This window comes from Serinus canaria, chromosome 13 (assembly GCF_022539315.1).
Source record: "Serinus canaria isolate serCan28SL12 chromosome 13, serCan2020, whole genome shotgun sequence".
NCBI lineage: Eukaryota > Metazoa > Chordata > Aves > Passeriformes > Fringillidae > Serinus > Serinus canaria.
The window spans coordinates 7,287,652-7,315,563 of record NC_066327.1 but is presented as its reverse complement, the minus strand read 5'-3'; the positions used below and the strand labels follow the sequence as shown (position 1 = coordinate 7,315,563).

The 27,912-nt window shown below is 43.1% G+C and overlaps 2 protein-coding genes and 1 long non-coding RNA gene across 7 annotated transcripts; 2 read left to right on the top strand and 1 right to left on the bottom strand.

Annotated features, from left to right (window-relative positions):
* Nucleotides 1-30: 30 nt before the first annotated feature.
* Nucleotides 31-10,798, bottom strand: SLU7 (SLU7 homolog, splicing factor). 4 transcript variants are annotated; one of them, XM_018915335.3, is made up of 16 exons: nt 10,710-10,798; nt 10,143-10,340; nt 9,383-9,536; nt 9,084-9,164; nt 8,292-8,456; nt 8,080-8,145; nt 6,668-6,715; nt 6,041-6,172; nt 5,668-5,765; nt 4,208-4,275; nt 3,874-4,013; nt 3,203-3,364; nt 2,666-2,770; nt 2,408-2,482; nt 2,069-2,173; nt 31-1,173 (listed from the first exon to the last, which is right to left on the bottom strand). In XM_018915335.3, the coding sequence occupies exons 2-16, from the start codon at nt 10,304-10,306 to the stop codon at nt 994-996; spliced, it is 1,743 nt and encodes a 580-aa protein (XP_018770880.1). In that variant the 5' UTR covers nt 10,307-10,340; nt 10,710-10,798; the 3' UTR covers nt 31-993. The 4 variants fall into 4 exon arrangements, with proteins under 4 accessions (XP_018770880.1, XP_050835626.1, XP_050835625.1 ...); XM_050979669.1 differs by having other exon boundaries at nt 10,701-10,719; XM_050979668.1 differs by lacking the exon at nt 10,710-10,798 and adding an exon at nt 10,458-10,478.
* A 17-nt stretch (nt 10,799-10,815) lies between these two features.
* Nucleotides 10,816-15,142, top strand: PTTG1 (PTTG1 regulator of sister chromatid separation, securin). Its single transcript, XM_009091348.4, has 6 exons — nt 10,816-10,965; nt 11,719-11,821; nt 12,120-12,298; nt 13,081-13,159; nt 13,923-14,072; nt 14,988-15,142. The coding sequence occupies exons 2-6, from the start codon at nt 11,740-11,742 to the stop codon at nt 15,065-15,067; spliced, it is 570 nt and encodes a 189-aa protein (XP_009089596.2). The 5' UTR covers nt 10,816-10,965; nt 11,719-11,739; the 3' UTR covers nt 15,068-15,142.
* Nucleotides 15,143-16,416: 1,274 nt separating this feature from the next.
* LOC115484258 (uncharacterized) lies at nt 16,417-26,672 on the top strand. Of its 2 annotated transcripts, none has more exons than XR_007778762.1 (5): nt 16,417-16,518; nt 23,892-23,936; nt 24,024-24,466; nt 24,822-25,156; nt 25,213-26,672. It is a non-coding gene; the product is annotated as an uncharacterized LOC115484258 (long non-coding RNA). The 2 variants fall into 2 exon arrangements; XR_007778761.1 differs by lacking the exon at nt 16,417-16,518 and adding an exon at nt 21,567-21,956.
* The last annotated feature ends 1,240 nt before the right edge of the window (nt 26,673-27,912 follow it).

The window sequence follows — 27,912 nt, the reverse complement described above, 5'->3', positions numbered from 1 at the left end:
TAAATCACACACAGGACACCCACAGGTACAATTTCTGTATGTAATTATTTGTGGAAAAGAGAAGTTTTTCCTTGGAAAAACAGTTTAAGCCTCAACAGCAGTAATTCCCAAGCCTTCCAACTCTAAAGTCGTGCTGTGCAGTTTTTCACTGAGTTCTTCAATTTTTTATTAGTTAAAAGGGGAAAAGTCCCAGTTTAAGGACTAACATTGCCAAACCAAAGCAGATGCTGCTTCACATCTCACAAGGGATTAGAGCCTGACACTTGGTGTCACACCATGGAACAGAAAACTGTTATCAAAAGGAAACTCAAGAACTCAGATCTTTACAACTGAAATTTCTGTGGAAATACATCTGAAGAAACAATTGGAAAATAAAACTCTACAGTCAGCTTTTCCCAATCCTTTCATTTAGAAGGCCAGACAGCACTTAAATCTTTATATTGATTTAACTTTTACATTTCCAAAGTACTTTCTGCAAACTGATCAAGAAACTATGTATTCTTTTACAGTCATCATACAGGCTGTGCAAGTAAGAAGCTCTAGGAGCAGTTGTGCCAATTTTTTGTCACAACAGTTTTTCTTCTATATTGACAACTGCTGACCATTTCTTCTGACTAGTCAGTTTTACTGTATCACAACTTTATGCATTAGTTGGCCAAATATATATATATATATATATATATACACAAATACTAGCTGGCGAGATAAACCTAGGATTTCAGTCAGATTTCCTTCAAGATCTTACAGAGCAGGTGTATGCATTTTATCTATACATATGTTACATGTATGTGCCTGTATTTGTATACATACACACACATTTACAAAACTCCAGTAAGTACTAGACTGCTCATGTCTGCTGAAAGAAGCTTTCACAATTTTCTTCAGAGCACAGGAAGGTTTCTGCCATTTTAGACATGTGCAAGGGAATCAGGTGTCTAGAGAGCTGTAAACAACTGGAAAAAGTCTCATGTACTGGAATGGTGCCTCCTGGGACTACTGCCCAAGGAAAGAGGCCATGGGGTCATCAGGTCTCTGCCTTTTCATTCTGTAAGCCTCCATCTCCTCTTCTGTTGGCTCCCTGGCTTCATACTGGCTGTTGTACGGTCTCTTCCTCTCATCTAACTGCATGATTTCTTTGATGTGGAGAAGTCGAGCCTCTTCAGCGTTTAGAGCCTGAAATGAGAGCAAAGGGAACCAAAAATTCCACAGTGAAAGTTAAACCAAAAAAACCCAACAATGAAGGTTTGTCTTAGATTCTTGTATGATGGGCAAGGAGCAAGCACAAGGGTGGGATAAGCAATGCACATCTGTCTGGCTCACCCACAGCACATTTCAGTAAATGCTTATTTTTTAGTATTTAACATCAAATGATGGTAAAATGCTATTTAGTAAACAAGACACTATAATCTCTTTCCAAATGTCAAAATCAAGCAAGAAACTCACAGGATTTACCTAAAATATAATCATGATCTAGCAAGAACAAATGAATTGTTTGTTATATGTTTGGGGTTTTAATTTTTAAATGCTATGTGGTGTCTCATTCCTCAAACTACTACTGTTGCTGCTGGAAAAGAAGTTGCATTTGTGCCCTGCTTTAATTAAGAACAATTTAACAGGTTTCCTCTGAGAGCAGCCCAAGGCAGGCTGCACAGGAGCACACTGCTGGCAGCAGGGGATGGCCTGGGGCATGGATTCATTACAGCAGCTGAGAGACTGGGCCAAGCCTGGGATACAAAGTGCTAACTTCATATTTAACACTGCCCTTGATCTCGCAATACACAAATCATTGGGTTCTGCAATGTCTTTTTATAGACCTACAGGTGTAATTGGTGCCTAGACATGAAATGTTCTAAGTCATCAAAACTAAATATTTATTGAAGCTTTGCCTGAGGAATAGGGGATGGACTTTAGAACATCTAACAGCATTTTAACTTTAATTTAGCTCTAAATTAGCATCAAACTACACCATGGTATATCACCAAGAACTACATCATAGGCTTCATAAAACTGATACTGTAAAATATGTCATGTTCCTTTTGCCACAAAGCCATTGAAGATTATAGTGCACCTTTTTTAGTTTTTCTTGCTTCTTTTTCTCTTCACCCTCACTGTCAGAATTTGAGCTCTTCTTGTGCTTCTTCTTTTTCTTCTCCTTCTGTTTCTCTTGGTGGATCTGTAAGGTGGGAAACAAGTTACTGTTAAGATTCAACTGGCCAATATTAATAATGCCCAAACCACTAAATCCAAACTTCTATTAATGCTATTTGTGAGCCTAATTTTCAATTGAGAGGTTAATGCTTTAATAATGCAGTCTAGTAATGTTCTGGCTGAATAGGACTCTAGAGAATTTTGTAGATAAAATGTTGAGGAGAAGTATCTGTCTTCCTGAGAAAGGGAAACATCCTACCTCCATCAGTGTTTTGGGTTTTGTCATCTGTTCTTCACCCTCAGGCTGCTCCTCCATTAAACTTGCCTCTGTATTCTGTACAACAGACAAGAACAAGGATACCTTGTTACTGACAATATCTGAAAGGGGAAGGAAAAAAAAAATCCCACAAATCCCTAAAAAACCAAGCTCCCTGAAAGAGCAAAAGAGTCTAAACCTTAAGTAAGAACATGAATGCTTTTTAGCTCTTTCCACCTGAATAAACTAGAGAATACTTACAGCAATTTCCTTCCCAGCTTCTCCTGTACAGTAGGAGTACTTGACAAAGGAGTGGCAGCACTTGTAACCCCACTTGCCTTCTTTCCAGTATGAACCCCAAATGCACTGCAAGAGAACACACCACACAGTTACTCCTGTAAGAGGCAGGCTACAATTTCCTCCTGAGCTGATGTCCTGGTAAGCAAATTACTCAAACAGTCCACAAAAGGCAGCTAAGAGAAATACTTTCCTATTTTACATGAACCTTACAGGTACACTGTCAAAAAAGAGAATCACAACAGGATGTGGTCAACTTCTATTCAAAGTGGAAGGCAAACAGAGTAACTTCTCCTTTAGTTTAAGACTGCCATGACAACTCCTCAAATTCCCATCACAACTAATACAATCTGAAGTTTTTCCTTAACAGAAAAGGGAGAGTGTTACATTGAGACAGGAGAAATGTATTTGGAGCATTAATTAGATTGTACTGCATCCTAATATAGCTCCAATGGGATGGTATTTCATTTAAAAAAAATTTAAACACAACCTAGGACTTACTGTATGGTTGTTGATCTTCACATCCTCTTCATACTTAGAACAAGCAATAGCTTTCTCCTGTCCTTTGATGACTGTTCCATGCCTAGAATACTCCACATAATCTTCTGTTTGAGCCAACAGAAGTTCAGGTGGTGGGGCATCTAAATGTTCTTGTCCTCCATACTAAAATGCAAACAGAAATGGCATACAATAGTTTTGGAAAAAACACACCTTTTATACAGTTAAGCAAACATTTCAAAAACAGCACCTTTGGTACCTTGTCAAGAAGGCCCAAAAGCAGACAAAGATAGTTTAATCTTTAGTGAAGAGTTAAGAGAGAAATACATAATCTCCTATGGCCACTGTGCTGTCTTTTGGTGTTTAGCTTTGTGGGGTTTTTAGTGCGCATGTGTTTTTTTGTTGTGTTGTTTGTTTTTTGTTCTGTTTTATGCCTGGAGAATGACAACAGTGATATTCCTCACTCAAAGCAGAAAATCTTTAGAGACCAAGCCAAAGACCAGCTTGGGTAGAACTAGGGCAATACGTCCTCCCCTCCTCCAAACCTGAATGTTGAAATGCTGCTGTGAACAGCTGATGCACTCTCACACAGGATTAGTAATCTTACTTGTTCCCCAAGACCCAGACTTCAAACTCAACAGAATTCCTATTAAATAAACCAAAATGACTGTTACCTTCTCTAGGATGCTTTCTTTCTGCTGTGCCTTGAAATCTTCTTTTTTCACTTTGAAAGATTTATAGAGGAGTTCTAATTTTGTAGGGTCTGCTTGAAGATGAACTTCAGAGCCTTTGTCATAAGCCTCCCAGGCAAACACTGTGTACACAAGAGGTTCCATTCAATACTTACTCTAAAACTGACACACATTCAAACTACATCCTTTAATTCTGAAGCAATTTGAAAGAAGGCCTTGATCTATAAAGACTGATTAATTTCTCTTTTGCAAGAAAGCAGCATTAAATATTTTAAGTGAATTTCCTTCAAAATCCCCAAGCCCAAAGCGCACTTACGCTGGGTCTGTGCCATTGAAATGGTGTCGCCTGTGTAGCGAACGAAGTTGTCACCTGCATAACCAACTCTGCAGAAAAGAACACAATTCTCAGCACTTGTAATGTGATCTCCTCTCAAATACAAACACAGAAGTGCAACAGGCAAGTAAAAATTCTCTTGTGCACTAAGAGTTAAGAACAGAAGGAGAAGAAGGTGCATCCAAATCAATATATGAAACAAAAGCCTATGCTCCCTGCAAAGCCATGAAAGCATTAGGCAGCCACTCAAAAACTGTGATGTCTGTGCTCAAGGGACACATGACACAACCCTGAAGTTCTGTCTGAGATGCCAAGCACTAGAAGTTAAACTTGGACCTAGTTACACAATAAATATGCATAAACAGTCTGAGATATTCCAGCACAGTGATTCTCACTTCTGGATTTCTGACTCTTCAGTCCAGACCCAGCATATCTGGCTGAGTTTAAGAAAGCCTGGGATACATTTACTGCTCTCAGTAAAGTGAGACACTTGTGCACAGCCCTTGAAAAGATGCAGTTATCACATGAAACACACACTGAGGATCAAAAAATGCCACCAATCCAATTCCCACTCTTTCATCTTCCCAAAGCTACTCTGAAAAATTTATAGTCTGAAAAGCTGGGGCAGAAATTTAGATTCAACAAAGATCAAATTATGACTTGACAGAGAAGCAAAAGCATCTGCATCTAAAAAAACCAATTGACTGGCATTACTCTAGCTGGGGGCAAGGGGAGGTGGAAAGAGCAATATTTGCTATCGTTTAGGTACTGCCATTCTATTTTAGGCAGTGAGCTAATCCGATTACTGCTCTCTGAATACATGTGTTACTCACAGCCTGTCTGTGCTGTACATTCCCAGCACAACACAGGTCAGGTGTCTGAATTGGGGGTTAAGGGAGACAGCCAAGTGTGCAGCCAAAAGCCAGCCTATGGCAGCTTTCATTAAGCTATCTAGACAATGTAAAGCTTTCACACCTTTTCTATGTACAATCCATTAATACAGGAGAAGTTCTTATTCCCAATTAAAATATTTTGTTAGGTACCACAAACTCACCACACTAGTCTCCAGAACCAAGAAACAAGGGATAAAGTTTAAGATTTGATTACTGAAATATTTTACATAAATATGTTTATTGTATGCAGGCATCACCTCTAGATGCAGCAGTGTCCTAGCCCTTGTACAGATAATTACACTAAACCATGGTCCACATGTCCTTGAAGATTGAGGATCAGCCAGTATTACAAAAATACCACTTCTATATACTAAAACAAAATGTGTTTCTGAGTAAAACAGTTTTTTTCTAGGTTTACTAATATGTGTACACGTAACTGACTAGAGATTCATTAGCTAAAGGACATACAGGTAAAAGAAAATATAAAATTATTAATATAATATTGAAGAGTTTTGTTGGATATAGAAGCATGACCTCATTTTAACTTACTCATCTGGATTCTTGCCTGTGTTGGCATAAGGGTTCTCCCTCATTGCTCTTGTTTTGGGGTCATAATAAGCAGAGTTTGGATCTAGATTCCTCAGGTACTAGAGAAAAAAACAACAAAAAAGACACTTAACATTAGTGATTTTGAAAGAACTGAGGTTACTCTTGCATCCTCCAGTTTAGATGTCTTAAGTAGTTCTATCTGTGCAAAAGGATGACCTTGATGAAGTCATAACATGGGCAGGAACAGAACTGAGAATAGACCTTAACTTCCAAACCCCTAGACCCAGAAACAAAGTCATTAATAACTGAATGTGTAATTTGTTGACATAAACTCCCAGGAATGCAGAAGATCTGCCCAGAACTCTCTACTCACTTTGGCAATGTCCTCCCGAATACGCAGATTTCGGACTGTGATGCGTCTTTTAGAGTCAAAGTTCTGTCCAGGCATGTCAATGTCATCTGCATATTTGTCTTCATCTTCATCTTCACTGTTATGATCTCTTTCCTGAGAAGAAAAGGAGAGTTTCTAACTAGAAGAGTTCCTTCACTCTGGAGACATGGACAACAATCTGATTTTAGTGCTTTCCTTAAAATTCTGCAATCCCTGTAGTTACAAGGTGGCACAGTTTACCTGGGCTTAAGTGTGCTCTCAGTCTAATCTAACGTTCAACACTTCAGAAGCACTCCTGTTAAAGAATTTTCACTTCCTTCTATGGAAATAATTATCAAAACATAACTATGATGATATTAAGAAAACAGTTATTTTGGTCAAAATATACTGTGTTAAATTCAGTTATGTGTGTAATCTCTAAGGTTTGACAATACATAGGCATTAAAACAAAAAGCTTCTTTATGAAATCCTGCAACCTCTGCCCAAAAGAAGAGGTAGGCAGTGGCATGGACACAACATTCACACCCTTGTTCCACCCTTGTTTTACTGCTCCACTAACTACAGGCTCTTTCTTTGCCCATGGTGTGATGCAGTGGGTAAACATCTTACTGTCTGTGAATTTGATTCCTCTTCTCCCCACTGGTGTCTTGGGGAGTTCTGCAGCAAACAAAGAGCACATCAGCAGAGAAGACAAGATAGTGGAAGAAAGCAAGGCAGCAGGGATACAAAGGGCAATCAAAGCAGAGCTTCATGCTGGATACAACATTCAATTTACCATTGGCCCCAAATGCAGAAACACTGCTACATAACATTCTAGCAGAATGCTCTTAGTCTCTGTGACAGACATGTTGGAGAACTGTTCACTTTATCCCCAACAAAATTTCCAATTCTTTGCAAGAACAGCAAATTCTAAAACTGTTGCTGTTATTTAGAGCTTGTTATGCCTTTAAACACTGAGGATTGAGACTGTAACATTTCATATCATGTAAATATAGCCAAGTTGCAACTCTGAAAACTTAAAAAAGAATTCAGGAGATATGTATTCAAGAATTTAATCAGGATTTACAGGAATACTAAGCACTTAGGCAGAATTTAAGTTCAACAAACACAGCCAGATTTTATTTTTTTAACCTGCTTAGTCTTTAACTGAAGAATACTGAATATAGTAAAGATGGGAACAGCTGTGAGCCCTGGAACACAGAGCAGCACTGACTGTGCTAATCAGTCTCAGTCCCCTCCCTCAGAGACAGTTCTTAAATTTAAACACACTTAAATTTAAACACACTTTTCCTCTTACAGTTCCACTTATAAGCAGTAAGTATACAGAGGCCAACAGTGTTTGCTTCATAGAACTGGCATGAAAAGAGGAGGAATCTCCTCTGTTGGGGAGGTCTGTCAAAAGCATTGTAGTCTGGGCTGGGTGGCAGATGGAGCTCACTGTGCCATCTAGTGACAACTCTCGGGGGGGACAGCACAGCCTCTGCAAGGAGGCTTTAGGTCAGGACTTCTGACCAGTAGCAGTTTCTGTTTTTTCCCCATTTTGTAAGTCACTGTGCAGTGATTTTATCTTAAACCAATCTGCTTCTTCTTAAGGAAACACCTTCCTAATCCAATTTATATTAAACATTACTAAATCAATGCACAGTCATCACCTCAGCACTAGTCAGACTCTACCAATCTTTAAATAGAAGAAAAGTATTTTGGTATATGAAAAAAAAATTACTACATGGAAAACAAGCTCTTCTGACCAAAATTCCATGACAGTAATTTCAGGAACAATAATAGTCACACAGAATTTCTGCCTGTAAGGGGAACACAAAGCAATTCTCATTTAAAAGAAGATCCTTCAAGTTCTTGAATGTGACACAGAACATGCTGGTGCTAGGAAAATCTTTAAATTACTGAAGGGCAAAAAACTGAATAGCAGACCCTGTATAGAGAGTAAAAGAGTCAGAAAGTAGAAATAATCTGTTTTACATTTATTCAGCCTAAGCAAAAACAGATTAGCTAAGTTTACTTACCACTTGCTCCAGTTTCCCTGATGCCAACTCCTCCTGAAGCTTCTGCGCTTTCAGGGTACGTTTGGCCTGTGCAGTAGAAAAATGCATTTGTTTAAATATTTCTCCTTAGCAGCAGCTCTAATATCAACAGAGCACATTACAAATGTCCCTCCTCCCAGCCCAGCTACACCAAACACTAACTTTCTCCCCAAAAAACCACAGCCCCCACGTACCAAATCAACCTTGGAGTACTCCTCTACAATTTTCATGTGCTCCTCTGGGTTGTACCCATTCCACCGGTCTCGCTTCCCGTCGTAATCAAACATCAGCTGAGGCTGCACGTGCTCATCTGGGGCAATGTTCATGCCTGTGTATTTTGCTCCAACTTTCCTGGGTCTCTGCAACAAAAAAGATGCTTAGATCAGTCCATTAGGCTACTCACTCACATATCCTTTAAAAAACACTATCAATCAAGCTCCTCTAAAGCAAGTTAAATTCAGCACTGTAAGGCTGTGGATTGTAAAAACATGCAAGCAGTTCTGCCCTTTTATGTAGCACAACTGACTTCAAACTCCATAAATTCTTGTTTATATTTTCTACAATTAAAGAAACAATTAAAACAGTTTCTGGGGGTGGCTTCTGCCCGAGATGAAGCAGGAAGACAGACACAACAACACCTGAGTTAATAAAATTAGAAAGAAAATAACATTTTCACCTATTATTAGACCATAGATCTTTTGACAAGCAGAAATGATGGATGACACACTGAATTCTATCACTTTCCCCCTTCATTAATAATTTCTTCAGAAATTTCTAGGCCATCTCTTACTACTTATAACATTTTCCAAAACAGCTTTTCCAAGCCCAGCATTTCATCTACAGCCAGCTGGTTTTTACAAAGATTAAACTGCTGTGGCATTCAAAGCCATTAAGGCAGGGCCAAAAGGGGATTACCTCTGTGCAGCCCTTGCCCCCAGTGCAGCCCTTACCTCCATGCAGTCCTTGACCCCCTGTGCAGCCCTTACCTCCATGCAGTCCTTCTTCTTGTGGGTCAGGGCCCCGCAGTTCTCGCAGGCTCCCTTGCGGTACCGCGTGGCCACGGCGTGCTGGGGGCAAACACAACATCAGTGCCAGCCCTGGAACAGCTCACACAACAACTTCGTGTTTGCAACACCACTCAGGAGTGTGAGCCTCCACCAAAGCCCAAACAGGTTTGAAAAACCTGCTGGATAAAAATTCCTGCCCCCCTCAAAAGCACACAGCCAGAAATCCCCCCGTGCAATCAGCCCAAGGCCTTATTTCATGGGAAAAGCACTCTGCATACCTCCTGAACTCCTCGTTTGTACCAATCTCCAGAGGAGTTGTACTGCTTCTGCTTCTCTGGCTGAGGTCTCTGATGCTTTAGTGTGGGTCTCTTAGAAGGATCTATGTACCACGGCACTGAGGAGATGTACTGAGGAATATGAGGGTTGATATCCCTGAAAAAGATGTTGTGAAATGAACACATAGCAGGGAAAAAGCCCAAAATAACTCAGTCTAACAAACAACCCTCACATTAAAGATCAAGTGCTTTAGGAGGGGTAATAAATAATGAAGTTGGTACAACACACTACAAAATAAATTCTCAGTTTGATGAACACAGACTTTGAGATTGTTGCCACCTAATTCACTTAAATTGACTCCAAATCAAATGGCTTTTTCTGTGTAATGTTACTGAGCTAAAAAAAACCCAAACAGCAACGTTTCTAAGAAACAACAAGCCCTGTGAAAGCAAGGGAGAGGCAACAGATGAGTTACACCATAAAAGACCCCTGTGCTGTGTTTTGCTCATTTTTAAAATAACATGTGTTATTAGCTTCATGGATGGGACTTTTTAGCAGAACTGTCAGTAGCTGACAGAAAATAAACACTGAACCTGTATTTTTCCAGAAAGTACTGGAATAATAAAACACAAAGTTCAATTGTTTACTTCTACAGTAACTCACAATGAAATGAGTTCCCCTCACAATTGCTCTGTAACCACAACACAAAAAGATATTTTTCCTCAGCAGCTTTAGAATATCCACAGCTTTAGTAATACATACTTTCCCTCTTCATCCACTTCAGCAGGTGCATTCCCCAGTTTTCTCTGTTCTTCTAATTCTTTCTTTTTCCTCCAATCTTCCCTCGTCATCTTCTTTGGTTCCTCCAGGCTCACATCAGTTGCTCCTCCTGCAGGAGGGGCGTTCGCTACCACACCTGAGGCCATTTTGGCTTTTATCCTTAGCAGAAAAAAAAAAATCCTAGAAAACAAAAGAAAAGCCTTACAGATCGATTCCGTCTGACATCACAGCCCTTCAACGTGATTGTGCGTCACCCAGTGAAATGAGCCAACTCCATATTATGCATTCCCGACATACCTCTGTCCTGAAAAAGAAACCTCACTGCCGAAAACACAGAATTACCTCACTGCTAACCGAGGACCTGGGCCTGCACCTACCCCGGAAGAGACGGGAGAGAACGACCGCGGGGAAATAGAGCCAGGCCCGGGGGCAGGGCCAGGCAGGAGACGCCAGCACTTGCTCGGAGCCTACAGAAACCACCCTGTCAAGTCCCTAATCCCAAGTCCCGGTGCCAGTCCCGGATCCCGGCCCGCTCCCCACCCTGTTTACCTGCCAGGCCGCAGCGCCGCCCCACAATGCCCCGCGACAGCGCGAACTTCCGGGGCGGAGCCACCTCCCCGTGCCCGCCCCGCCCCAGAGCTCGCGTGCTGCTGCGCGCTCAGCCAATCGGCTGCCGCGCGTGGGTCGAAGTGGCCAATGGGCGGCTCGGGGCCGGTTTAAAGCACGGCGCCGTTGAACTTAGGGTGCTCTGAGGGGTTTGAGAGCGGTTCAGGCTTTGGTCGTTCCTGTGCTGTCGCTTTCTGGGGTGAGCTGGGGTTCAGGGGTAGGGCCCGTCTGGGATTTTGTATCTGGCTTTGTGCTTCGGGCTGTACAGAGAAAAGGAGTTTCGGCCAGGGAAAGGCAGTATGGCTGGGGAGGGCTTTGGAGCGCAGCTGTGATGAGAAGGGGCAGGGGCCGTGCTCAGCCTGAAGAGGAGGATTAGCGGGGCTTTATCGCTTGCTACATTCCCCTGAAAGCGGGTTCAGCCAGGTGGGGATCGGTGTTTTCTCTCAGGCAACCAGCAGCGGGTCAAAAAGAAATGACATCAGGCTGTGCCGGGGGTGATCTAAGCTGGCCATTAGGAGGAATTCCTGACAGAAAGGGTGACAGAGACATTCGAAAGGGCTGCTCGGGGGGTGGTGGAGTCACTGTCCCTGGAGGTGTTTAAGGGAAGGCTGGATGTGGCCCTCGGTGCCATGGTGGTGGTTAGGCTGGACTCGATTATTTAGAGACCTTTTCCAGCCTCACTGAGTGTGGTTCTGAGTTTTTTTGCATTCCTCTTTAATGAGGAATTGCTTGTTCACTTGTGTAATGGCAGCGATGAGCACTAATAGTGCCTGCAAACCTGAGGGGCTTTAGCTGACCTGCTGGATAACTGTGGGAAGTAGGGGTTTGTTCCCTTGTCTAGAGACCAGTATGTGATAGCTCTGTTGCTTTTAATGGGCCTTGCTTAAGAAGTGTGTTGTGATGAGACAAATGACAAAAAGTGCTTTCCCTTCTTCCCCTCTGGACTCTACAGGGTAGCCTCATCAATCTGAAGATGGCAACTCTGATCTTTGTTGATCAGGAGAACAGTGAACTTCATGCTCCCAAGAGTCAGCTGAAGCTCCCTTCAGGATCTTGTGCGTATTGGCTGCCCCTGAGCCAGTAAAGGATCAAGTATAGGGCATAAATCACATTTTGTTAGTCACTGCTTTTAATGGTAACACTTTTCATAAATCTACTTACCAACCAATTCTTCCAAGTTCATCAGTTGGTATAAAATTGAAGATAACTCTGTGCTTTTGTCATAAGTGTCTTATGAGTTATAGATGGTGAACAGTGATTTCCATACTTTGGCAGCATGTGGATTTACTTAGGCAAGCTTTAGGGTTGCTGATGTTTGCTTTTTTTTCTTCCCCCTCCCCCTCCTCGTTACAGCAAAAGTCTTAGCTGAAAGAAAGCAAGTTAACACTCCACTTCCTAAAAAAGCAATCAGTGCTTCTCCAGTCACATCTTGCTCTGTCAGAAAGGCTCTTGGAAATGTGAATAAAACTGAAGGAGTCATGAGCAAGATGGATAAACTAAAACAGAAAAATCAGCCTTGCACTGTGAACAAAGTGAGTACAACACACTTATGCTGGGAAGGAGGGGAAATCCTTAGTTTGCCTGCTGTGATTTAACTCTGACATAATTAAGCACCACACAGCTGCTCTCTTAGTCCCTCTTTGATGGCATACGGGGTGAGAATTGTGAGAATAATAATAGGCTGAGATTAAAGCAATTTAATAGTGAAAAATTCAAAGAAAAACAAGACCAATTTCTTGCTACCAGTTGATTAATGCCTTGCCAGTCCCAGAGCAGTTGTAGCCTAGCTTTCCCATCAATTTTCCTTGCTGAGAGGCCATGCAGTGTTGGATATTCCTCTGGGCAGCTGGGGTCAGCTGTCCTGGCTGTGCCCCCCAGGCTCCTCACTGGTGGGATTGTGAGAAGCAGAGAAGGCCTGGGCTGTGCAAACACTGCTTGGCAACAGCTGAAAGAGCTGCTTTCATCATGAATCCAAAACATGGGCTCATAAGAATAGCTAGGAAGAAAAATAGTACTGTCCAGCTTAAAAGCAGGGCATCTATGTAGACGGTTCTAGAGAAAATTGTCTTATGCACACCTTAAGAGTTACCTGTTCTAGTGCAGTCACCTCTTACCACCACATAGAGTACTGCACTGCATAAACTCAGCTGAAATATTTGCCCATCTTATTTGTGTGGAGGGCATTAGAATTTAGGCCTGAGAAAAGTATGACAGGTATGCCTGTCTGTATACCTAAACAGCACAAGAAAGCCACTACAAGTATTCTATAGTAGCTTAAATAATGTTACTTCCTCTTTTTATGACTAACAAAAAGACTGGATTAGAAAGCTGCCCTCCAGTGGCTGAAGAAGATTGGCCAGAAATAGAAAATATGTTTCCTTTGGATCCTCAAGGTAAGAACTATTGATGTAATTATTAAAATTAACAATAGTACTTTAATGAGTGATGGCATTGTTGTAAGAATTTGTCCAAGCTACTGTGGCATACAAGCCAACATTGCATTTCTCCCGAGTCCTTTCTGAAACACAAAGGTGCTTTCTGCTTCTCAAGTACTTTACCAGGAATGAGCTGGTATTTCTAACAGTAATGGCTGTGCCTCACATGTGTTATTCTGAGTCTCTTATTGTGGTGACAGGAAACACGTTCCAAGTAACCATAGCTTAGTTTATTAAATAGTGACTAGTAGCTAATAACTGACAGACTATTCAAAGGAATATAGGAAAGTGTGCCAGGATTTGTAATTGAAAAGATTCCTACACCTCTAGGATATCATAGTTGAAGATGAAGCTTTTAAAGCTGTTCTTAGGCCAGCCCATTTCAGATATTCTCAGTCCTTCAAAGTGTGTCCTTAAACATTCCTCTTCATGTGGATGTGTGTGAAAACTACTGTGCCAAAGACTGCTGTGTTGATGAAACATACATGCTTTGCTTGCTGATGTTACTAACTGCTTTACATTAGCAGTTCTATTAGGCAGCCTTGTGTTTTCATCAGGGTTGGTGTATGGGATTTCATGGACACCTGAAAGGTGTAACTGCAAGTAAAGACCTCATAAGAGGAGACTGTTGTGGTGTTTTAGGTTGGCTCCTATTTAATTTAGTCTAGAAGAGTTGGCAGCTTCCCAGGCTACTGTACACTTAACAGTCTTTCTTAAACAGACTTTGAGAGTTTTGATCTTCCTGAAGAACACAAACTAAGCAACATCAACCTGTGTGGTGTTCCCCTTATGGTATTTGAGAGGACATATGACAGATGTGTGAACCTGGCTTCTTCACCAGTGAAGATTGAAGAGATTTCATGGGAATCCAGTAAGTGGAAACTTTGCATGATTTTCAGTACACACAATGCTCATCAGTGGTTAGGGCAGAAAGCCAGCTGGCTATAGCAGTGAGTTGCTGCTGCTGTCTGAGCTACTAGAGCAGTGCACCAGTATCAAACAGCTTCTGCTGTGTAGCCAAGCTCAGTGTACCTGGCCAACACTGCCAGTTCAGGCCATTGTCTCAGAGGGGTGTCACTGACTTGTGGCTTAACCCAGCTGCAATCAAGCACCACACAGCTTGCTCCCCCTGCTGTGGGATGGGGAAGAAATCAGAAGAGAAAATGTGAAAAAAACCTCATGCTTTGAGATAAAAGCAGCTTTGGTAACTAAAGCAAAAGCCATGCAATCAAGAAAAGCAAGACGAGGAATTCACTCAGTTCCCATCAGCAAGCAGGTATTCAGTGTCCTCACAGCAGCAGGGCTTCATCACATGTAAGGGTGATGAAGCTTGGGAAGACAAGTGCCCTAACTCCAAATGTCTCCTTCCTTCTCCCCCCAGCTTTGTCTGCTGGGATATCCCCTGGGCCCATTGGGATCAGCTGTTCTGGCTGTGCTCCCTTCCAGATGCTTGAGTCATTCCCAGCCTCCTCCTCACTGGTGGGGTGAGGAGCAGAAAATGCCTCTGTTGCTGAGCAGTGCTCACACAACTGAACCATCCCTGGGTTATCAACACAGCCCATACCAGCCACTGTGAAGAAAATTAACTCTACCCAGTGAACAGCAATACACTGAGCAACCTTTTGTGGTGCATTGCAAACTGATCAGTTAGGTGGCACTGGCTTATACAGTGAAGCAATATTTCCCTTGCTTATTCAACAGGTTTATGCTGAGCTGCTGGGAGCTAGCATATGTTTGTGTGCATTCTGAGTTTGAGAAACTGATTTGATTTATTTCTAACTTTCAGACTTGCTACAATCAACTGCTGACTTCCTTGCTACCCTGGATGAGATCATTGACATGCCACCTCCAATATATGATGATTAAGGTGTACTCTGAAGTTTCTTTTGAGATCCAATTTAATATAATTCTGCATTTCAATAAAGGCTAGTTTAACCTATATACTATTGTACTGTTCCTTTTTCAGTGAGCCCAAGATGTAGGTAGCAAAATAGAGCTTTGAGGAGGAGGTTCTGATAAGCAGGTAAAGCAGAGCCTGGGTAAGCTCCTAAGCAAGGCTATGCTACACTGTTGTCACTCCATATAGGAGTTGGTACCTGCAGGTTGGAGTGTGTGTGACAGGTTGAAATCCTTCTGACGTCACTGCCTAACTTGATCCATTAAACATGCAAGGGTTTGAACCAATTTGTATATCTAGTGTAAAGTAAGCACTAGAGCTGGTATTCTGGTATTTTCCCTTTGAACCTGTTTGCTCCTCACAGTGGCTAAGGTGGTGTATGTTGGGTTGGTATGCAGCTGTAGATAGTGCAGAAAAGTGCCAGTAACTGAGGCACTGAATGTGGTTACACAGAGCCATCACATGGCCTGTTGGCAGGCAGCACACAGGTAAAAACACATTGGTATGTGAGGCCTTGGAGAGCAGTGGTACGACACAGTACGGATATGACATGAGTGTAAATTTAGGTAGTAGCTTTTTGTATGTACAAACAGACATCTCACTGGGAGAGAGACACTAGTACTTCATATGTGTTATGGGAGTTTATCAGGGTGAAATGAGATTTTTTGTAACTTTGAAATACTATGATCAAAAACCTAGACTTCTTTGTACAATTAAATAAATAAGCCTTTTGGGCCGTACCCATGTGCGTATACATGCACATTTAAAACATGCTTGAAGAATTTCATAGTGAACTGAACAAGTATTTGCATAATGTTTACAAGGTACTAGTTAAGTCAGTTCAGATTCATAGGCCTCTTGGTACTGACAGACTTTAATCTTGGAGCTTAAATATTTGTTATTTGTGGGGCTGCTGGAATGGGTGTACAGAAAGATGGGGTGAGTCAGACTAGGGAATATTGGTGGTCTGTCTGCACAGGGATGAGTGCTGCTGTGGTGTAGAAAATAAGATGGTAGTGGTAGGATTAAGTAAATTGTTTGCTACAGTGAACCTCATCTCAGACTTTTTGCTGTCATTAGAATTTCTGGCTAATGCAGGTCAAAGCTTTTGCTTTTACAAAGCTCAATTTTGTAAACATTCATTAGAAAGTTCCACTTGTTTAAGCTGGCTTTTATTTTCCTCATTTATTTTTCAACTCTGACTGAGATTAAAGGGAAATGCACATTCCTGAGACTTTCTGGGACAAAGCTCTGTGGTGAGACTCCATCTGTGGGTGGAGTTTCCTGCTCTTGGTGACTCCCAAGAGTCACTGTCTTTTCTTTGGAAAATGTAAACTCATGGCCTCAGAGCTGCAAGCCTGCTGGGTGTCAGCCCATGGAGTGCTAGCACAGGAGCACTGGGAATTTTGTATTGCTTCAGGTAGGTGTTAACACTGACTTCTACTGGTGACTAAAAAAATCAACTTCCTTAACATCTTTAATGTTGCTATAACCCACACAGCTCTTCATGCTTACTAAGTTCTATTTTCTCTTGGGATGTTGTCAGGAATACTGACTTGAGCAATGTGAGTTCAAAATGCTGTTTGAGCACTTTCCTCCACAACAAGCGATCTTACTAAAAACTGCTTCTAATGGTTGAGTTCATTTGCTTGATCAGCTTGTGCTTCCTGCAAAGATCTGAGATATTGGGGATTGTAAATGCATGGCTGTAATGAAAATGAATGCTTGTGTGGTGGCAGCCTTCAATAGACATGGGTACATGACTGGGAGCTCAGGATTGTAATGAAATTCTCAGAGTAGGGAATTTTTCAGTGGGTTATCACTCTGCAAAAGAAATGTTCTGTCTGTGAGAGTTACTTGAAGCCCTTAGCTGAACTTCTGTAAGGAGAGTTTGGAGATGCACATGAAAACAGTCTCTTAGCAAGCTCAGTAAAGTCACTTCAGTGCACATCAGACAGTCCATCCTGTGTGCAGAGTTCTGGCAGTGGGTGGCACCATGGTAACAGCCTTGTTAGAGCTTCTCCTGCAGCCTGAAATCGCTGCCGTGGTGCTGCATGCCTTTGGTACCTCGCACACGGTGTAGGTGGCTGTGATGGCTTCATCACCTCGTTAATGGGAAATGGAGGATACGAGTGGGCATGAAGGAATTCAGAGTGCCTTTACCCTGTGACTACAGGGAGCAGTCCATCAGCCAGGCACTTTTTATCTTCCGTTGTTTAAAAAGAACAGAAATGAGAAGCTTGGAGGCAGTTGGTCTCTCTAGGGTTAGCAAAGCCATGAATCTCGTAACTTAGACGCAAAACCCATGGCTTCTTCCACACAAAACTTCATAGCTCTTAAAACGGTTAATGTGTCCCAGAACACAGTATTTCTGGTTTATTGCCGCACGACGTCCCTGCAGGGTGAGTGTAGTTAAGCAGTACAGCTGCCCCTTTCCTGGAGCCTTTTCCCCCTCTTGTTTGTCAGGAGGGAGGGCCCCGTACGGAGCTCTGGCACTCGTGGGTGGCAGAGGGGATGCGGGGGGGATGATGAGGCCCCGACAGGCGGGGTTGTGTGGCCGCAGCAGCCGCGAGAGGGAGCCCCGGCTGCGAGGGGCTCGGGGCCGCGGGACAGCTCCGCTGGGGACACGGGACAGCCCCGCGGTGCCCGCCGGGTCCGGGACACCGCCGCCGGAGGGAGCGGCGCCGGGTGGGGTTGGTAGCCGCGGGCGCTGCAGCCTCAGGCCGTCTCTTTCTGGGGCCCTAGCAGTCCGTGTGTAACACGGATCCCAGCGAGACACAGAGCCCGCCTCGCTGCGGGATGCACAGCCTTGTCTTCCCGCAAGGCAAAGCCTGAGCCTTTCTTCAAAACGCAGCCGCTCCCTGTGAGCGGGGGGGCCAGGGCGGTGGTTGCCCAGCCACGGAGGGGGTCCTTCCCCGTTTGTTACTTTTCTCTCCCCTGTTGCTCCAATTTCTTCTGACATCTAAGCAAGGCGCTGTATTAGTCTTCTGTAAATAGCCATCTGCTGGATGGGAGTAGGTTTTAGGAAAATCCCCTGGAAATATTCCTTTTTTCCGGAGTGTTTTCCCAGCTGCAGTGTGCATGTGCCCTTGGGGAAGTGGAGAGGAGAGGAGCTGTCGCTCAGTGCGGCGGGTCGGGGCGAGCAGTGCACATCCTCCCCTTTGCGCTCTGCTGGGCTGTCCGCAGAGACACGGCCCAAATGTGTGTCTGGCCCTGCAGCAGGGGCTGCCCCTGGGGCTCTTACAGGGCAATCCCGACTGCAGAGCCCTGGCAGCCCTCAGCTCGGCTGGGCAAACACGCAGCTCTCCCAGCCCGTGGGGTGGGTGGGTATCACGGCCAGTGTCCCTTCCGAAGGGACAGGCTGTGCTTGGGGCAGGTGTGCTGGGCAGGGACGCAGAGCTGGCTCCCTGTGCTGCCGAGCCATCGTGTGTGACAGCGACAGGCTGTGCTCAGGGCGGGTCGCAGCAGGCACAGGCACCCTCTGTGCCGGAATGTCCCCATCTGGGAACACCTGATTCCGAAATAGGGGAGTTTTCTTTGGCTCTTCTTCCAGTGCAGGTTCTTCAACGTCTGTCTCTATGACTCAGTTTTGGAATGAGAACAAAAATCAGAGAAAAACAAGCATGAATCAGCTATTATTTGGCTTCAGTTTTCTGTAAGCCAGCTGACCAAAATCATTCCAGCTTCAAGAATCAATAAATTACCATCATGTTTAACTCACCTATCATCTTGTTCTTTAATCAAATATAAGGTGCTGCTGGATTTATTAGTGCAGAAGATTTTGCACTTCAGCATGATAGCAATCTACTTTAAAAAATACAGTTAACCACAATTGAGTTTCTGTACCTGCTGCTTGTGGAAATTTCAGGCAGCAGGAATAAGTTGTGATTCTCTCAGATGGATTCTGCTTATTTTCAGGGAATGTATCAAGTCCTGTGCACCTAAACATATCCAGTAGCAAACAACTCTTTTCTCTGAACTACTTCTCAGCTTGGAAGTTTTGTCTGTACTGTTTTCTTCCAGAGGCTGTTCAGGTGTTGTATAGTCCTTGTCCATCATATTCCTTCGTAAATAATACACAACCTTTGAGAGCTGTTTTTAGCAGCTGTGTGTTCCTTTGCTGGGAGTAGAGCCTATTGTGTTTATTCTCCTGGATTTTGTGAAGGAGCTTATACATTTTTTTTTTTAAGGTATTTAAAACTGTCAGTTAAAGAGTCCCCTTATTATGAAACCAAGACTTCCAGTTCCAAAGCTGACTTAAAAAACCTTGCTATGTAAAGTAGTTTACAAAATTTCATTTTGTAAATGCAATGCCTCCTGGTTCCAAGAGTCTGCTGACCTCTCAAAGCATGTGTGAGAAAAAAAAGCCAAAATGAGAATGGGAGCATTCCTGTGGAAAAAATTATTCCAACAGCACAGCACTTTTCTAGGAATGATTATTGCACTGGAAGATATTCAAAACTTGCAAGTTGCAATTAAGTTCTGGATTTTGCTTTTTACCTTCTACCCAGTCTTGCTCCAGCCTTATTTTGTTCAGATAACAAGTTCTTAACTGCTTCTTTCAAGGATTAAAAACCTCCTCCTGAAGTTCTTTCTTCTGTGCATAGCTTCCCCATTCCTCAGTCTGAGTTTCTTTTGAAACTAGGAAGGATCTGGAAATGCTTTGCATTCTTTGAGGAAGGTCATCTTATTCTTCAGTTGTGTTTTGGTTCCCCCACATGGTGTGTGTGACCATGCTGTGATTCTTAAGTCTTCTGCTACAGTGATTTGATGCTTTACAGAAGATTATTATCAGGAAAAGCAGACAGGCAAGGGCCTTTTCTAGTGCTGGAACCCAGCCAATTCTGTCTGTCCTTCTTCAGATTTTTTTTTTTTAGTTGGACTTAGCATCCTAGTTTTCTGATTAATACGGAGAGCAAAACATCATTTGTCTTTCTAATATCTTCAACAACATGTTTGAAACAGAGGACAACACATAGGAACAACATGCATCACCAGTGGAACAGCTAATTCTTTTAGTATTCTACCTGGTTTTGGAATCTGCAAAAGTTGGTGGGGATTTGTTATCCATGGAGGGTGTCAGTGCTTGTGTGACTGTCCAGGCTTAAGGCTCAAACGTTGTTCTGGCACTGCATCCAGGAGTGCAACATTTTTATGTGATGAGGAATGCTGTCCAGTATATAGAGTTTAATTTTAACTCTGCCTGTGTGTCTTCCCTACCTGGGTTCTATTTTGAGATGTAATTTTTGTGCCTGGAGTTTCACCTAAAAAATGACTAGGGCCTCTTTTGTACCTATCCCCAAAATGCAGATCCTCAGAACTGCTGCCATAATATGCTGCTGAGCTGTGGTGGCACTGGTGGCTTATATCTCTTCTGTTTTCTGCAGATGAATTCTCTAATGAACATCTGTTTCTAGGCAAGCAGCTAGAGTCCTCTCTACCCCCAAGCTGAGATGCTCCTTAGCCTCCTTATCCTGAGGAGGCTGATGGGATCATTTCCAGAGCAATTTTGTCTCATGTGAAACACGGGCAGAGTGGGATGGCAGCTGAGGAGGAAGTGTTGGTGTTTCTATTTCTAACAGAAAGTACCTAAATGAGTGTGTGAGGCCAGGATTCAGATTTCTGATGCTCGAGGGGACTTGCAATCCCACTCACAGCTGAGCTGTTCTGGGACTCCTTTAACAGCTCCTGAGCAGAGCTGCACAGGAGGCCTTGGTGTGCCTGGGCAGGGCTGGGAGGGGATGGGCTGGTGGCTTGGTGGTTAGGGCTGCAGGGAGAAGGAAGACTGGTTAGCAGACAGCCCTCTGGATGGATAAAATCTTCCCTCCTTTGGGCTCTGCTTGGAGGAGTCTCTTTTCCTCTCTGTTCCTGCCCTGCTGGTGTGTTCTGCTCTCAGGCTGCTCGCTCTGGTTCTGGTGCCTGGCTCCCTGGCTGTGCCTGGCTGTCTGTGGTGGAAGGGGTTGCTGTTTGCTGTCCCTCCTGCTCAGGGCTGACTCACTTCCTGCCTTAGTAGCTCGTTTGAAACCTTCCTGTTTTCTAACTTCTGACTGCAAAGTGAAGCCCTTTATGAAGCTTGTGAGAGAGATTGTACTGGGCTGCCTCGTGCTACTTTGCATCATTTTCTTTTCACTTGAGTTGGCTGGCAGGGGAATATTTTACCTGTTGAAATGCTGCATTCCTCTCAGGGAGCACTGTTTGTCTCAAGGGCAGGGTGCAGGCAACCTGAGGACCTGTCCCAGGGAGGGAAGCATGTGGGGAGATGGGGGCCAGGATGCAGGTGTGGGAGCAGATCTCTGGCTGCACTGTGGTTTGTGTGGGGTCTGACTGTATTGCACTTGCTCTCAGACTCTTGTTTTCACAGATGTTAAAGCCAGTCACAGGAAAATATAAGGGAATGCCAAACCTGAGTAGAACAACTCTGGCAGGTTTCTGGCAGCATTCTGGCTCTCATGAGGGACACAGAGCAAAGCTGCAGGGGCTGCGGGCTGTTCTGGCAACACCCCAGCCCACTGTGCCACTGTGGAGCAAAAATCTTCTCTTAGGATAAGAAATATGTGCATGTACATGCACTCATGTACACAAACAGGCTCTAGGGGGAAGGTTAATGCCTCTGTATGAATCTCTGCAGGCATTTCCTACTGGGAACATTTCCCAGTTTAGAAAAACATGTCATGGAGGGTGCTGCAGCTCTCCTGTCTTGGCATGTTCCTCCCTCTTTTGTGAGCCCTGTCCAGGAGCAGAGCTCTGGCTTCTGGAGGCTGCACAGGTCATCAGGAGCACACAGAAGAGCTATTTCTGCCATCCCCTCTCTTTCTGCTACCCAGGCATGCTGACAGCTCTTCAATGCTTGCATAAGAGGTAGGAGCACGGTGTCCTAATTTATATGCCTGTCACAGTGGGTGGTGAAATGGCTAATCAGATCCTACCTGGCTGGTGATATGACCACAGCCTTTGTAAATCTGCCAGGTGCTCTGTGAAAGGTGCATGATTGATAAAGCATTTCCTCAGTTTCTCTGTCAGCTCAAGCTCTCTTCAATGTATTGGTATTAAAGCAATGAGACAGAAATCAGAGGGAGAGCTCATAAAATTTGTAAGTCAATTCAGCTTAAAGAAACCAGACAAGTAGATGCACAAAAGTAAAGAATAATGTATGTCTCTGTATAAGGCTCTGTATAGCAAAAGACCCACAGAACTGAGCTCTCAGAGGAAACAAAGTGAAAGTTGCTTTTAAGAGTATTGAAGGAGAAATTCCAGTTTCTTCAAAAGTAATGAGGATTTTGCTGTGGTTTTCAATGGGACTGAGCTCCAGCTCCTGTTGGAATTCATAACTCATACCTTGCTGCCTGTCACAAAGAAATACTCTAAGCAGGGATGAAAGATTTATGAAATCATGCATGAAATGACTGTATGTCTGCTCTGCTTTCTGAAGGCTGTATTTTTGTGAAAGATATTTTATATACAGGACATGATTAATCTCTGATGCCTGCATGTTTTATTCTTCTGTAAAGATTTTGACTACCTTGGAAGAGATCCTCCCTTCTGGGAGGACCTTCTCCCTCAGTGAAGGAAGGAAGGCAGGCAGCTTCTTCTGTTGATGAGGAATACAGTGAACAGCAGTAAAGAGAGCAGAGAAGCTGGAGCTATCAGGTGTTCTGGCACCTGGGCTGTGATTTGGTGTCCTTAACATGCACTACATCACCATGCCTGTGTTTCTGAGAGTGCTGCACTCAGGGCTGTAGTGTTACCTTGTTTGGTTTAACACAATATTGCCTCAAGAGATTCCTGCCACTCAGGCTGAGATCTAGACTTCTTGTCAAAATAGAAATTAATTTCAAAACTTTCCAGATGAGATGCTGGGATGGTAATAAATGTCCTGACTGATGTCAGCTGTCAGGAGCAGTGCACAGCATACTGCCAGTCTCTTCTACTCTGTACTAACCTTCTTTTCCTTGCCCCCCTGCTGGTCCCTGCATTTGTTTCACAAGCAAAGTGAAGAACCTGTCCTGTCATCCTTGCCCTCTAAAGGCCTCTGTAAATGTTTTGGCTTTGCTGTTCACTTTCCTGCTTTTGCTTGGAGGATGTGCTGCTCTCACCAAGGGATTTGGGTTCTGGTCAGCTGCTCTCTGCTTGAGGTTATCCAGCTGTGACACATGCACACAATGACACCTTCCTTTTGGGACACAGGAAACCTGAATTCTCTTTACTTAAAGAGCCAGCAAGGACATACTGCTCAGCAGGGAATGTATTAATTCAGTTCAGTGTCTTTTACAAAGGAGTTTTAAAATCTGAGGCTAGAGTGAGCATGCATTTTCAAAGTTGTGCAAGTGAGCACTGCAAACACAGATGAATCCCAGCCTGAGATTTTACTGTTTCTCTCTTCCTGTGAAATGGCTCATTCAAATCCATTTAAGCATTCTTATTGATAAGTCTTACTAGAGCCTTGGCTTCTCTGTGCACAAATGGGACCCAGGGCAGCATGAGAGAGCTCAGACAATTGTATTTTTTCAACCCATCAGATCTCTCATGCTGCTGAAAAGCAAAATCCCAGTTTCACATGCTTTTGGGATCTCTGTTGTTACATATTTTGATGTGGGTATTAAAATGGTGAGTGGTTTTGTGTCTGAAACCTCTGCTCTAGTGAATTGTAACCTGTGATCTGTAAACCAGATCTTGGGATGAAACAAAAGATGGTACATATCTCTGCCCTGAGTATGGGCAGCCTGAACTTCTGTACTCACTAAGAAGAATGTGGTTGTTAACAAGAAACATATTTCAAATTTTCTTTTTCTCCAGGGTAGCTGATAAACAAATGTGCATGGCTTTGTGGTGACTCTTGGGGTGAGTGCAGCAGAAAACATCAGAGCTGTCCCGAAGAATGTTTGAAGCAGGTTTTCTGTGCTGAGAGTGTGCTCTGTCTGCTTGCAGATATGCAGTACATGGGAAAATGCTCCTAGCTGCTTCCAGACTCATAGATGGAGTGCATTTCTTTGTCTTCAGAAGCTGTGTGTGAAGAACCTCCTGGAATGTGTCCTAGAAAAGTCCCTGGCTTGACTGGGATGGAGACAGCCAGTGGAGAGGGTGTGGTTTCCTGTGGGAGAGTCCTCACAAAATACCCATCAGAACTGGAAAATGTTGCAGGTGGTGGAGGTTTACTCTTCCAGAGTTAAATCCACAGGGTTAAATGCTGTCAACCTGTTCTGAGTCTGGGGTTTGGAAAAAATCTGTCTGATGCCTGGCAAATAGGAGTCTACATGGAACAAAACAAGTCTTGTCACTTGCCAGCTTTGCCAGAAAAGCCCATGGGAGGGTTGGGCCTTGGAGTTTTAAGCAGCTTTTCTCTCTCAGAAGCAATCTGCCTCATGTCAAAGGTGAGCAACATTGGAATGGAGTAAGGAATTCGTGCTGCTATTTCTGCTGTGTTTGTGGATAAATAAAAGTGTTAATTAACCAGACATCTCATTCCACTCCTTTTTAATAAGCTGAACACATGCTCTGACCATCTTGGTGCTGATATGGAAATGTAGATTTGCTTGTGCTGGTATCAAACATCAGCCACATTGTTTTGGATGCACAGATGTTAGGCTGCAAGTCTAATGTCTTCTCCTTTAGGGTCTCACTTTTTATTTAGACTTATAACTGTATTCAAATGAGGTTTTGACCAAAACTGAATCACTATGTACTTGAAAGCTAAAGAGCTTATCAGGCATCTGATAATGTTTTCAGGATTTCCCCAGAGGAGACCGCGTAGTGTGCAGACAGGAAGCCGAAGTATCGAGCTCTGACCAGAGCTTCCTCCTGCACAGGAGTGGGGCTTTCTCTGACTCGAGCCTTCGACTCTGCTGCGTGCTCTGAGCCTTGAAACCTAAAGGATGAACAGCACCCAGATGTCCCAGCTGAGCCCTCCGAGCACGGCGAAGGGAGCACTTCAGCGTGCCCCTTTTGCAAGGTCAGCACAGCAGGTCTCACCTCTGCTGGCTGTGTTGCCTTCCTGGCTCCTTCAAGGTCAGCACAGCAGGTCTCACCTCTGCTGGCTCTGTTACCTTCCTGGCTCCTTCAAGGTCAGTACAGCAGGTCTCACCTCTGCTGGCTCTGTTACCTTCCTGGCTCCTGCAAGGTCAGCACAGCAGGTCTCACCTCTGCTGGCTCTGTTACCTTCCTGGCTCCTTATCAGCCCGGGAATCAGAGAGGGACTTTCCAGAGCTGAGAACTTGTGAGCTGAAGAGATGGAATGAACCCATATGCAAATCAGTTTTGATTCCCTTCCCTATATAAAGTTAAAATGTTTTTGAGAGAGAATCAGATCCTGTGGAGTGTGGGAGTCCGAGGAGGTTACCTTGAGCTGGCAGTGCCTCTGTCCCTGCTGTCTGTCCGTCTGTCTGCCTTTCCATTGTAGACAACAAAGTGCAGAATAGAAAACAAGAAATGCAAACCTGTGCTGATTGAAATGGAGGAAGGAAAATGGAAGAGAAAAAGCTGAAGAGTGGGAAAAAGATAAAATAAAATGAATTTTGGGGATTCCACTGTGAGTAAGAGCCGAAAAAAATGTAAGCTGGTTTATTACATGTTTGTCTTCTGCCTGAGTGCCAGTACACTTTGTATATGTGAAAGGTAATTTGCACATTAAAGATTGAATCAAAATGCCAACTTCTTCCTCAATTCCTCCAGTTTTGAACCAGGACAGATCTGTCGGCTTTGATGGGTTCTGTAAATGCAACATAATGAATATCAAGTCTTTGAAGTAATTTTGAGTTATACTTATGCTAAAGCAATGAGAAGTTTTGGATGACTTTTAAATACTGTTGTGTCACGGAATCTGCACATTTTCTAGTGCTTCTCTTCACCATGCAGGAATTTTTTTCTCTTGCCCTTCTAATGCTGTTGTGACTTTATTCCAAATCCAGTGGAATTCAGAAATAAGGGGTGGTGGTATCATTATGTGCATTAATATTTTCCTTGAATTATGATTTATATATATATTAATTTTTTAATTTTAAATCTCTGTCTTAACCCACTTAATAACAGCTATTTAAACAGGGAGAGGATGTGAGTTAATTGATGTATGTATTTTTTTCTTTTCCTCAAATTCTCCTGATTTAGAAATGACAACATTTGGTTGTAACAGAAGAGTTTGGCTGTCCCTGGTTTTCTTTCACAGCAATTCTTTACTTTTTTGAAATGGTTTATTTTGATTTTTTTATGTGCTTTTAGCTTATCTAAGCATCCAAATTTGCTTTGCAGCATGGAAAAATGGGATGGAGAAATCTCCACTCTTCTGTGGTGGATTTCCAACAAATTCCCTGTTGGGTTTGTGCAGGGAAGGGTTTCTGGAGTTTGCAGGATAAGGCAGCTCCCCTCCCTTCACTAGAGTGATTAGAGACAGGCAGTTACTCTTTCATTTTTCTGATTACTTTGAAAAATGCAGTTTCACTGAACTGAAATTATTTACAAAGCTCACCAGAGTGCAGCAAATAGTCTTGGGTAAATAATCAAAAAGTAAATTTACTTTAACATTTTGAGAATTAAACTTTCATTTTTTTCTTAAAAAAAAAGCTTTGCATTTTTTAAATTTCTCACATGCAAAAATAATAATGGCAAAAGAAAAATATTTTTTTGTTTTAAGTCAAAATATATTATGTAATGTATCTCAAATGTATGTATTTTATTTTTAGAAAATAATTTAAAAAATTATTCCAGATTTAGCCGAATGACATTTTTCTGATAATTTCTTGCTTTTGGCTAGTGGATTAAAAAATACTAATTGCCATAGCTTTGGTTGCATTTCATCTTCTTCTGGGAGAATGTTGAAAGGAATATTTTTCTGTGGGAAATGGTGATGAAAATGTGATTTATTTTGATAAAATTTTCTGGTATTTTTAAAATGTATTTTTATCAGTCAAAATGAACACATTATCCATCTTTTCCCAAAAGAGAGGATGAATACCAGTTTTCATGATTGAAATAGACTTTGTTTATCACTGTTGAATCTATTCCCTAATTTCAGGAGCAAATCCAGCTGCTCTCTCTTCTGCAGCTTTTCACATACCTGGACTCCATCTAAAAGTGCTTTGGGGTCAGGGCTTCCCAGTTCTCCCAACAGCTGTTGGGTAGGCAGGGCCTGGAGTTCTTTGGGAGAGGGAGTTTGAGGATTGCCAGCAGAGCAGGACAAGGACCCAGGGTTCCAGGGGGTCTCTTTTGCAAGACAGAGGTTTCAAACATATCAGTGACTACCTGGGATGGCCTTGGGGGATTCATCAAGGAGAAGCCTGATTCAAAGCTGTATTTAAACCTTTAATACACACGGGGTATCCAAGTCCTTGTTGGCAGCTCTGGTGATCTTAAGTTACTCATGGAATCATTAGCTGTAGGCAGCCTACTTGCCTAAATATTCTGGATGTGATCATGTTGAATCCAATTAAAACCTAAATTATTTTCTTTAAAATGAGATCTGCTGAGTTCAAGGAGAGCAAGATGTAAAATTTTGAACAGGAGGTGAGTGTATCCCAGAGGAAAACACCAGGTGCCCACTGCAGGGGAAGCATTCCTCAGCCTTTGCTAATGTCTGCAAACGAAACAAAAATCTTGGACCATTTCACATGCCCCAAAAGGAGCCATCTGCACCTGTAGGCAGTCCCTGGAAGCTTCCAGAAATCAACTCCCAGTTTTTCGTGTTCTAGACACAATGGGTCATGGCCTGGTTTGGGGTCTGGCAGCAGAGCTCACAGCCCCTGGGCTGAGCCCTGCCATGGCAATGGAGCAGGGCACAGCTCATTGCCCTCAGCCTGGCAGGTGCCTCTGAGCTGGCAGGGCAGCTCCA

What these genes read in the sequence shown, in the direction of transcription:
- PTTG1 (XM_009091348.4), top strand. Translation starts at nt 11,740, where the DNA reads ATGGCAACTCTGATCTTTGTTGATCAGGAGAACAGTGAACTTCATGCT. An exon ending in AGCCTTGCACTGTGAACAAA is followed by an intron (nt 12,299 to 13,080) that starts GTGAGTACAACA and finishes ACTAACAAAAAG; the next exon opens with ACTGGATTAGAAAGCTGCCC. An exon ending in GTTTCCTTTGGATCCTCAAG is followed by an intron (nt 13,160 to 13,922) that starts GTAAGAACTATT and finishes TTTCTTAAACAG; the next exon opens with ACTTTGAGAGTTTTGATCTT.
- SLU7 (XM_018915335.3), bottom strand. Translation starts at nt 10,306, where the DNA reads ATGGCCTCAGGTGTGGTAGCGAACGCCCCTCCTGCAGGAGGAGCAACT. An exon ending in TTCGGGAGGACATTGCCAAA is followed by an intron (nt 5,766 to 6,040) that starts GTGAGTAGAGAG and finishes TTTTTTCTCTAG; the next exon opens with TACCTGAGGAATCTAGATCC. An exon ending in AACCCAAAACACTGATGGAG is followed by an intron (nt 2,174 to 2,407) that starts GTAGGATGTTTC and finishes CCCACCTTACAG; the next exon opens with ATCCACCAAGAGAAACAGAA.